The sequence below is a fragment of the Uranotaenia lowii genome, chromosome 2 (assembly GCF_029784155.1).
Source record: "Uranotaenia lowii strain MFRU-FL chromosome 2, ASM2978415v1, whole genome shotgun sequence".
Taxonomy (NCBI): domain Eukaryota; kingdom Metazoa; phylum Arthropoda; class Insecta; order Diptera; family Culicidae; genus Uranotaenia; species Uranotaenia lowii.
In genome coordinates, this window is record NC_073692.1 from 195465543 (window position 1) to 195477413 (window position 11871).

The 11871-nt window shown below is 36.3% G+C and overlaps 1 protein-coding gene across 1 annotated transcript; it reads left to right on the top strand.

Annotated features, from left to right (window-relative positions):
- The first annotated feature begins 270 nt into the window (after positions 1–270).
- LOC129742225 (uncharacterized) lies at positions 271–11536 on the top strand. Its single transcript, XM_055734098.1, has 5 exons — positions 271–533; positions 2073–3366; positions 3700–3822; positions 10289–10628; positions 10674–11536. The coding sequence occupies exons 1-5, from the start codon at positions 295–297 to the stop codon at positions 11534–11536; spliced, it is 2859 nt and encodes a 952-aa protein (XP_055590073.1). The 5' UTR covers positions 271–294.
- The last annotated feature ends 335 nt before the right edge of the window (positions 11537–11871 follow it).

Here is an 11871-nt window from a genome sequence, read left to right on the forward strand (position 1 = left end):
TATGCAAAAATGTGCCAAATTACGTCAAATTTCCAATCCAATTATTGCGACATCCAAAATGTCATGCCAATTTTCTTATAATGTTTAGAATCAAACCAAAATTTCAGGGTAGATTTATTCATAGATTTACTTAAAAAATCAAAAGAAAAATTAGATGGAGCCTTGAGTGCCAAATTGAACGCATTTTCACTCGATGTCCTCCATCAACGTCTTTACAGTGTCATCCGTGTAGGGAATACAATAACAAAATAAATTGATTGCGAAGTAAAGTTCGTACGAGTGAAGTGAAGAAAAATGCATAAAGTGACGCTCAATCCCGACAATGGCGCGTCGGCTCCCGAAGCCGGGAAATCTTCTAGTGCTTCAGGGAAGAAACCAGCGGAAAAGTCAATGAGTGCTTCCGCGAAGAAACCAGCGGGAAAATCAAGTGATTCTAGCAGTAAACCAGCGGATAAATCATCAGGTGCTTCCAGCGGGAAACCAGCGGACAAATCATCCGGTGCTGCCGACAAGAACTCAGCGGAAAGAAAATCGTAAGTATCCATTGCAAGCAATTAGTAACGCCATGTTAAAAAGATGAGGAGGATTAAAGAAAAAAATGTGATTCAAAATTTAAATTTAAAAAAATTATGAAAGGCTGTGTTGAATAGTTTGGAAAAAGTGAAAATTCTTTAAAATATTGAAAAATTGTGAAAAAATGCGGAAAAACTATGGATAGCTGTTCAAGTGACACTAACAGAAAATCTTAAACAAAATGGCGGAAAATGGGGCCAAAAGTAAGAAGATATTTGGCAAAGGTGTTCAAGAAAGCGTAACGGAAATTGGCTGAATGTATGAACAAAAAAAAACTTTAGGCATTATTATAGAAAATCTAAAACTGATGGAGTGTGCTTAAATGGCTCTAAAAAAAATGGTAACATGGTAATGGAGTCTATGTGACACTGAAAAAAAAAGTAGAAATTATGAAAAATGCGGATAAATTATTAGAAGCTGTTCAAGTGACACCAAAGAAATAAATTTAAAACATAATGGCTGAAAAATGGAGTTCAAGTGGCTCATAATAATGAAGAGAAACGAAAATGGCTGAAGATCTGGAAAAATTTAAGAGTAATGGCAATGTGTTTAAATGACACTGCAAAATGGTAACAACTTTGTCTATGTGACACTAAAAAAATGTGGAAATTATGAAAATGCGGATAAATTATTAGAAGCTGTTCAAGTGACACCAAAGAAATAAATTTAAAACAAAATGGCTGGAAATTGGGTAAATGAGAGAAAATATCTAGCAATGGAGTTCAAGTGACTCATAATAATGAAGCGAAACGAAAATGGCTGAATGTACGGAAAGTGTAAGAAAAAAAACTGTAAGCATTATTAAAGAAAATGATGGAAAATCTAAAAATGATAGCAATGTCTTAAATTGACACTGGAAAAAACTAGTTAGTGAAAATTGCAACAAGTATGTCTATGTGACACTGGCGAAAATAGTGGAAAGCGTGAAAAAATAAAATTTAAATAAGCATTATTAAGGAGAAATAAAAATAAAAATAAAAGTGTTTAAATGGCTGTTTAAAATAAATAAATAAAGCGATAATGGAAACAAGTGTGTTATATGGCACTCAAAAAAAGTGGAAGTAATATGGAAAAAACAGGTTGTCCCCAATGGGTACACGATCCTGATCAAATTAAAGTGTGTTCACATGATATTTAACAGGTTCAAGAATAATTACTACTAATTATAAAATAAAAATTTAAAATTAAAACAAAACAAAAATTAAATGAAAATGAACGTTAAGTAATTAAAAAAAAATATCTGTATATATATATAAGATACAAAGTGTAGGAAACGATCATGGTAATTATTATCAAGACATTGATCAAAATATTTCAAATTTTTAAATGAAACTAAAAATAAAAAAAACCCGAATAAAAATGACATAGGTAGTTAAAGTTCCCAATTTTGCACTAAGTATCTATAACAAAACTATAACGACTTTTACAGAAAATTACTGTGAATATGAGCGTACGTAATGAACACATTGTTAAATTTATTTATGTTTGACTTGTTTTAGAAAATCGAAGAAACCGGATAAAGTGGACACATTGACCAAACAATTGAGCGAAGAGCGATCAAAAACTGCTCAATTGGAGAGGGATTTGAAAAAGGCAATGGAAACAATTACGTCATTGCAAACTCGTTTATTCAGGCCGCAAACTGAAAGTTCTCTTGGAAACGTCGAATCTAGTTCGGATTGTGACATAATTAATTTACAGGCGAGACAACAACTTGACAATACTTCCAGTTCACAATCCATTAGAGCAAATATAGAAGAAACTCGGCTATTCGCAGCAATGAATCAAATCTCAGTATCTTCAATCAATATTCCCGAATGTCGACCAGCAAACGTTGGTGACGAGATAGACCGTCACGTTTTCGAAGACTGGAGCGAGCTACTTGAAGGTTCCTTAAAATTGGCGGGTATAGTAGACGAGGATATTCGCTTTACCATTTTTAAGCTCAAGGCCGGAAAACAACTGCTGGAGATATTTCGAAATACAAGAAGTACACTCGAAACACCTGACGCAAAAGTTAACCCATACTTGAATGCGATGGTTCGTTTGCGAACATATTTCAGTTCTAGCTCTGATGTTATGTTACAAAGAAGGAAATTGGCACTAATGACCCAAAAACCAGATGAATCCGATCTAGGCTTCATCAACCGAGTTGGCGCTTTAGCACGCCTCTGTGACTTTGAACCCGATAAGGAATTCAAAGAAATCGTCACAGTCGTAGCAGGCCATGCGCGCAACCAAGATGTTCGTAAAACGGCATTGAAACTGCTGGGTCGAAGCAAATGTTTCTCGGACTTAGTTGACAAGGTGCGTGAAATCGAAACAATCCAGATCAACGAAGAATATTTCAGATCGAGACATGAACAAGAGGCAGTCACTCTGGCTCCGCTTGCAGCCACTGATCCCAGAGAAGGCGGTTCACGTGTATTTAGACAACAAGGACAAATTGGTAATCGAGTAAATAACTATCGTCGAGCTGGAAGCTTTAGAGGTACCTATCGTGGTGCACTGAAATCTCGTCCGGAACAACGTACAGAGGCACGTTGTTATTGCTGTGATAGTCCTTCCCATAAAGCTTTTGAGTGTGAACACAGAAACAAGCAGTGTAAAATATGCTCTCGCTGGGGTCATATTGACAAGGCTTGCCGCTCGAGAAATTTTATGAATCAATGGCCACGACAAGAGCATCGCAAACCGCTTAAGAGACAATCCACTTTGGTCCCGGACTCAGGTGACACGAAGAAGATTGCACTGGTTGAAAAGGAAGAAAACAGGTCCGAACTGGATGAAGACGTACGTATGGATGAATAATTCGTTTACAAATGAAGTGTACCTTTTATTATTTTGAATTTTAGTTTGAATTATTTTAAAATTTTTCTTTTGAACACTTTCTTATTCCGTTAACAGTGAACAATAAATAACTTTCGAAGTAAAAAAAAAAAATTTTTTTTTTGATAAATTAAACGTTGCATAACATAATTTATTTTCTCCATGAGCAGTTCCTCAAACTCGTAGCACCTCTATTTATGTCAAAGAAAAACGAAAATAAAGAAACTTAAAGAAAAAAAATTAAATTCTGGCATTCAAATGCATCAAGCCTTCTCAATATAACTTTTATTTTACTAGATGATTACGGCTGATCAATTATCAATCTCAACGGTTGCTATAGGGCAGAGAATCGAAGACGGATTTATAGTAGCGGAGGTTGCTGGTTTAAAATGTACTTTTATGATTGATTCGGGCGCTCAAGTAAATACGATCACTGAGGATATTTATCAGAAGCTGGCGGAAAACTCAATATACAAGGCGAGTTTACTGAATATTAGTTGGAAATCAAACACAACACTAAGAGCATATGCCACTGAAGGCACAATACCCATTACATGCACATTTGAGGCACCTCTTTTTATTTCGGTAGACAGACCAGTCCTTATCGAGAAATTTTTCGTGGTGCGAGAGTGTCGATGTCTCCTAAGTCGCCCAACTGCGCAACGTTATAGCGTCCTGCAGCTCGGGCTTAAGGTTCCGATATTAACTGTCGAGGAAGACTCATTCCCAAAAATGAAAGCTGGTGAAATTGCTATTGTGAATTTGAATGAACCATTTCCTAAGTTTAATATACCGCCAATCAAAATAGATTACGACAGAACCAAACCACCATGTAGGAACATTTTTATTAACGTGCCAGCACCATTAAAACCACTGGTCGAAAAGCGACTTACTCAGCTAATTTCTACGGATATAATCGAAAAAGTAACAAACGATATGGATACCTCCTTTTGTTCGTCAATTATAGTGGTTCCAAAAGGGACCAATGACATTCGTCTCGTCATTGACCTGAGAGGCCCTAACCGCTACATAAGAAGAACGCCATTCAGCATGCCAACTCTAGAGGCAATTTTAGCTGATCTAAACGGATCAAAATGGTTTTCAACCATTGATCTTGAGAATGCTTTCTTCCATATCGAAATCGATGAAAATTCAAGACACCTGACGAACTTCTTTACAGAATTCGGAATGTTCCGATGCAAAAGACTTCCCTTTGGCTTGACAAATTCGCCTGACATCTTTCAAGAGGTGATGCAAAGAATTATACTGGAAGGCTGCAAGGGAACGAAGAATTACTTGGATGATATCCTAATTTATGGGAAATCCAAAGAAGAACACGATCGCAACCTTGAAATGGCTTTGTCAAGACTGTATGAACACAATGTCAAAGCACTTCCATCTGTACCGTTGAGCCGTCAATACGTACGCCGGAGCATCGTATCGTTGCTGTGTACCTGCAGGAACATTTTACATTATTTATTTTTTCCTTACCTGTATTTCAATCAGCACTTTTCAGTGCTAAAATTATTTTCATTTTCTTTTATTCATATTTTCTCTTTTCTTTCCAGCATGGGGAAGTCTTCGGCCGGCTCAAGGGCCGGAAGAAAACGGATTGCTGAACCTAATCCAGGGCCATCTGCCAAAAAAGTTGAAATTTCCAATTCATTCGATGTCCTTCATAACATCGGTGATGAGGAAATATTCATATTTAATTCTGATAAGAGTACTAAGAAACCTTCTTCTTCTTCTTATACTCTTAAAAACGAAAAGATTCCACCAATAACGGTCACGATTCCTGACTTCAATGCCTTTCGAAAAGAAATCGTCACTTCCGTCAAGGATGTGAAGATTTCTTTTCAGATCGGTCGAAGGGGAACTGCTCGTATATTGGCGGAATCTTTTAATGATTTTCAAAAGGTTTTAAATTATTTGAATAATAAAAAACACCAATTTTTTACGTACGACACTAGAAGTGATCGTCCATTTAAAGTTGTACTTCGTGGTCTCACTGGCGATCAGACACCGGATGAGATCACAGCTGAATTAAATTCTTTGTTAGGTTTTTCTCCAATTCAAGTAATTCAAATGAGGAAAAGAACCAACACGAATAATACCAGTAGTGTTGGTTTTGCTCCTGAACTTTATTTGATCCATTTTAAAAAGGATCAGGTTAATAATTTGAAAATTTTGGAAAAGGCTCGTCTTATGTTTCATTGTCGAGTAAAATTTGAACCTTTTCGTAAATCCCATACCAATTTTTTACAAAATATTACGCAATGTCGTCGTTGTCAAGCTTTTTGTCACGGCACTAAAAATTGTAGAATGAATGCCAGATGCATGTTTTGCGGCTCATTCGATCATGAAAAATCTAAATGCCTTTTTGGTGGTGATAAGCCAAAAACAGAATTTTTTAAGTGTGCAAATTGCGCAGGTAATCATTCCTCGAATTCGCTAGACTGTCCCATCAGGGCAAAAATTATTGCTTCTAGGAAAAATCCCAAAGTTTCCAGAAAAGTTTCTTCTCCTCCTTCCTCTTTTTCGTCTTCACACGTCAGGCCGGCAAACAACCTGCCTGTTCGCATTCAGCCTCGGTCTACATTGGAATCACGGCTGGGTAATACCCGAAGTGATTTTAATGTTACCTGGGCTGATTCTGCGCCCCAGACTCGTTGTTTATCGTTCTCAGAGGTGGTTGAAAATGGGTTGCCCTCTTCAGGTTTAACTAATAAAAATGGGAAAAAACCAAGTCTCAACGTTCATGCGAAGGCTTGGGAAAATCCCCAAAATTCAAATACTTTTTCTTCTCCTTCCTCTTCTGATTCGAACAATTTTGTTGATTTGGGTGAGATTACTGAGGAAAAATTAAAATTTTTGCATCAAAATTTAATGGAAATGATGCAACTTATGTTGAAAGCAAATTCAATGTTTGAAGCTTTCCAAACTTCTTTTAATTATGCTAACAAAATTATTATGACTTTACGATTCCCTCATGGATCCAAATAGATGTTTAAGTATTATGAATTGGAACGCTAGATCTTTGCTGGCTAACCAAGACGAGTTCTTTTTATTTTTGAAAACTCAAAACATACATATTGCTGCCATCACTGAAACTTTTTTAAAGCCAGACAATAACTTGAAAAGCAATGCTTTCTTTAAAATTTTACGAAATGATCGACTTGATCGACAAGGTGGGGGTGTAGCTATTGTCATCAATAGTCGTCTCAAATTTAGACTTCTTCCTTCTTTCAATACAAAAGTCTTAGAAACAATTGGAATTGAATTAGAAACTTCTATGGGGAAAATTATAATTGTTGCCGCATATTTGCCTTTTCAATGTAGCGGTGAACAGAAAAATTTTTTGAAGGGAGATTTACAAAAACTCACCAGAAATAAATCTAAATTTTTTATTATTGGTGACTTTAATGCAAAACACCGATCTTGGAATAATATTTCATCAAATTCAAATGGGAATATTTTGTTTAATGACTGCTCTGCAGGTTATTATACTGTTGAATATCCTAATGGGCATACTTGTTTTTCTTCAATTAGAAATCCCTCCACAATTGATTTGGTTCTAACGGATTTAGGCGAGCATTGTAGTCAATTAGTTACTCATGCGGACCTCGATTCAGACCACCTTCCAGTAACATTTTCTTTATCCCAAAGTCCCATTGAAAACCCTTTAAAATCAACTTTTAACTTTCAAAAGGCTAACTGGGAGCGATATATGAATTTTATTGAACGTAATTTAGATGTAAACGTTCCACTGAATTCAATAGAAGATATTGATTTGGCTGTAGAAAATTTGACAACTGCAATAGTCAATGCTAAAGCCGCTTCAATACCTAAAGTTAAACATAAATTCAATCAACCTTTAATTGATGATGATCTTCAGTTTTTGATACGACTGAAAAACATTCGTCGACGCCAATATCAACGTACTAGAGATCCTTATTTGAAATTAATTTATTGCGACCTTCAAAAAGAGATCAAACGTCGTTTAAATTTCATTCGTAATGAAAATTTTGCTAAAGCAGTAGAGGACATAAAACCCTACTCAAAGCCATTTTGGAAATTAACTAAAATTTTGAAAAAGCCCCAGAAGCCAATTCCTACTTTGAAAGATGGGGATAAACTTCTTTTAACTAATTCAGAAAAGGCTCAAAAATTAGCCCAACAATTTGAGTCTGCTCATGATTTTAATTTAAACGTTGTAAGTCCAATTGATGCTCAAATTTCCCTAGAATTTGATGATATTCTTTCTAAGCAAAATGTGTTTGAAAGTTCTTGTGAGACAAATATTGATGAACTTAAATTGATTTTCAAAAAATTTAAAAATATGAAAGCTCCAGGGGAAGATGGGATTTTCTATATTCTTCTTAAAAAGTTGCCTGAAAGCACTTTAAATTTTTTAGTTAAAATTTTCAACAAATGTTTTCACTTGGCCTATTTTCCCAATAAATGGAAAAATGCTAAAGTAACTCCAATTTTGAAACCTGGAAAAAGTGCTTCAGAGCCTTCAAGTTATCGACCAATTAGTTTGCTTCCATCTTTAAGTAAACTATTTGAGAGAGTTATTTTGAATAGAATGATGATTCACATTAATCAGAATTCCATTTTCCCTGATGAACAATTTGGTTTTCGTCATGGACATTCTACTACACATCAACTTTTGAGTGTAACTAATATGATTAACGCTAGCAAATCTGAAGGTTATTCAACTGGTGTTGCTCTTCTTGATATTGAAAAAGCTTTTGACAGTGTTTGGCACAAAGGTTTAGTAGCTAAATTAGCTCGATTTGATTTTCCTGTATATCTCACCAAAATTATTCAAAATTATTTGACTAGCCGAACCTTACAAGTAAGCTATCAAAATTCATGCTCTGAAAGGACACCCATTAGAGCTGGTGTCCCTCAAGGCAGTATACTTGGGCCAATTTTATACAATATTTTTACTTCTGATCTTCCTGATGTACCAGAAGGAAAAGGTAGAAGATTATTTGCTGATGATACTTTGCTTTCAGCAAAAGGTCGAAATTTACGGGTGGTACGCAGTAGATTGCAACAAAATTTAAATTCCTTTTTGAATTACTTGAAAATGTGGAAAATTTCTCCTAACGCTTCCAAAACTCAACTTATTTTATTTCCCCATAAGCCAAGAGCAAATTTTTTAAAACCTAATGAAAATCATTCCATAACTTTTAATGGGGTTTCATTAGAATGGTCTGATCACGTGAAGTACTTGGGACTTACACTTGATCGGAATCTTACTTTTAAAAATCACATTGAAGATATTCAATCTAAATGTAATAAATACACTAAATCTCTTTATTCTCTCATCAACAGGAAATCCCGGTTGTGTCTGCGAAATAAGATGCTCATCTACAAACAAGTTTTCCGACCAGCGATCATGTATGCAGTTCCGATTTGGTCTAGCTGCTGCGCGACGAGGAAGAAGGCCATCCAGAGGATTCAGAACAAAGTTCTGAAAATGATTTTGCGGCTTCCACCTTGGCACAGCACCGAAGATCTTCATCGGATTGCAGGCATTGAATCTATCGAAGAGATGGCCAACAAAATCATCTCCAACTTCAGAGGCAAATCGATGCAGTCTTCCATCGCAGAGATTCGTTCTCTTTATGTTTAGTTTAATTTTAAGATAGTGTTTAGTTTTAAGTATAAAATATTTTTGCTATTACAGGATGTTCTCCTACATTAAAAACTTGATTGCGCTCAGCAAATTTAAATCTTATAAATAAATTTTTATAATCTAGTTACTTATAGGGCTATGAACAGTTCATTATTGAGCTGAACACCTAGTTTAATGCAATAATGTAATATAAGTGTAATCATGATTTGATACAAATAAAGACATATTAAAAAAAAAAAAAAAAAAACACAATGTCAAAATTAATTTTAAAAAATCAGTCTTTAATAGTCAAGTGGTTAAATTCCTTGGCTTTACACTAACGGATTCGGGTTGGAAAGTGGAAGAGGAGAAACTGGAAGCAATTCGTAACTTCAGGAGACCAGAAAGCTGTTCCGAAGTAAAAAGCTTTTTGGGAACAATCACGTTTGCTGATAAATTCATAACCCATAGAGCTACAAAAACTGAGCACCTAAGGAATTTAGCTAAGGCAGATACGTTTGCTTGGACTGATAATCACGAGAAAGAATTTGTATACCTGAAAATGGAAGCACTGAATACCATAAAAAAATTAGGCTATTATAGCCCAACGGACCGTATCGAGCTTTTTGTAGACGCCTCGCCTATTGGACTTGGTGCCGTGTTCGTCCAATACAATCAGCAAGAGGTTCCCCGCATTATTGCTTGCGCTTCAAAAGCTCTAAGCACCGCAGAAAAACGATACCCGCAGACTCACAGGGAGTCATTAGCAGTAGTTTGGGGTGTAGAACGCTTCTCTTTTTATTTAGTTAACCGTTCATTTGTCGTTAGAACGGACTCGGAAGCGAACGAGTTCATTTTCAATGGACATCATCGAATTGGCAAGAGGGCAGTATCTAGGGCTGAGGCCTGGGCGCTGCGCTTACAACCGTATGACATGCAGATTAAAAGAGTGTCGGGTAAGTAAAAAAAAAAAAAAATTTTTTTTTGTTTCATATGTACATTATCTATGTAAATTTGCACAAAAAAAAACACACACACACAAAAATTACAGGAAAGCAAAACGTGGCTGATGCCTTGTCAAGGTTAGTTCAAAAGACGCAGGATACACCCTTTGAAGAAGATAGTGAAAGCCACTTTCTTTACGCATTAGATGCTGGGTCTATGGAAATTACTCTTGGTGAGATTGAATCAGCCGCTGACCAAGACCAAGAAATAACCCGGATTCGAGATGCAATTAACACTGGGATTTGGCCACAGGGTCTAAAGAAGTTTGAATGCCATAAAAATAACCTGCATCATGTGGGGTCGCTCATTTCGAAAGACGAACGAATTATTTTACCATCGGCCCTTCGGCAAAAAGCATTGGCTTCAGCTCATAGTGGTCACGTGGGTGAAGCCGCAATGAAGCGCATTCTGCGCGAGTATTTCTGGTGGCCAGGAATGGCCACAGAAGCCATCAAATATGTCAAAAGCTGCAACACCTGTACCATGCTTGCTAGAAAAAATCCACCAATTCCACTGTCGAATAGAGAAATGCCAAACGAGCCTTGGGAGATACTTCAAATTGACTTTCTGACACTCCCTGGAGTGGGTTCTGGTGAATTTCTAATAGCCATTGACACATATTCTCGTTACCTCTCAGTTGCTGAAATGAGAAAAACGGAAGCAGAAACGACAAACTTGGCTTTGATGGAGATCTTCAAGCTATGGGGGCTACCGAAAATAGTACAGAGCGATAACGGTCCTCCTTTCCAGAGTTCACTATTTTGTAAATTTTGGGAAGAAAAAGGCGTTAGAATAAGGAAATCGATACCACTTAGTCCGCAGTCTAATGGAGCGGTGGAGCGCCAAAATCAAGGCCTGATAAAAGCTGTTTCGGCCGCAAGAATCGACGGTAGAAATTGGAAGTCAGCCCTAAACGAATATGTTCATAGGCACAACACCGTTGTCCCACATTCTAGACTTCTAGTAACGCCATTTGAGTTGATGGTTGGTAGAAAATACCGAGGTGTGTTCCCATGCTTGTGGAACGAGAGACATAATAAAGAATTGGACAGGATAGACATTCGTGAAAGGGACGCAGAAACGAAACTTGTTAGTAAGCAATACGCTGACTCAATTCGAGGCGCCAAGGAATCTCAAATAACTGTAGGCGATTTTGTTAAATTAGCCGTTCAAAAAAAGACCAAAACAGATCCAAATTTCTCTGCAGATCGCTACCAAGTTGCAGCGAGACAAGGCGCAAAAGTAGCGGTCATGAACAAGAACGGAGTTTTGTATTCACGAAACGTTCAGGATGTTAAAAAGATTGTTAGTGATGACGATAAATCTGAAAGTGGAGATCATATCTCAGAACCAACCCATGTTGAAGCACCCGTAGAGGAACCTGTTCAAGGTGATGAAGTGAAGATGCCGAATCCCAATAAGTTCAATTTACGAGATCGCGAAAACCTTTCACGTCCATCCAGATTTAAAGATACATTCTTGTATAGTGTTGACGATTGACTTGTTAACAGAAATAATGTGAAAGTTGTCATTACCATACAACGGCGAATACAAATATATATGTTATGATCCACTGATATTTTTTTCTTTTGAAGTGAAAACTAAGAAATAGAAAGAAAATTTAGAGAAGAGAGGCAATGTAGGGAATACAATAACAAAATAAATTGATTGGCTCAAAACAAATAATAATAAATGGTATTGTTTTTAGAAATGAAATAAAATAGTTGATTGAATTTCAAGTTTTGAATAGAAACACGCAGAATGATTTATTTCAGTGTAGAAGCGATAAAACGATAAATCAACGACATCGAATATCTGTCAAATGCCATTCAATC

What these genes read in the sequence shown, in the direction of transcription:
- LOC129742225 (XM_055734098.1), top strand. Translation starts at nt 295, where the DNA reads ATGCATAAAGTGACGCTCAATCCCGACAATGGCGCGTCGGCTCCCGAA. An exon ending in GGTCCGAACTGGATGAAGAC is followed by an intron (nt 3,367 to 3,699) that starts GTACGTATGGAT and finishes TTATTTTACTAG; the next exon opens with ATGATTACGGCTGATCAATT. An exon ending in ACTCCCTGGAGTGGGTTCTG is followed by an intron (nt 10,629 to 10,673) that starts GTGAATTTCTAA and finishes GTTACCTCTCAG; the next exon opens with TTGCTGAAATGAGAAAAACG.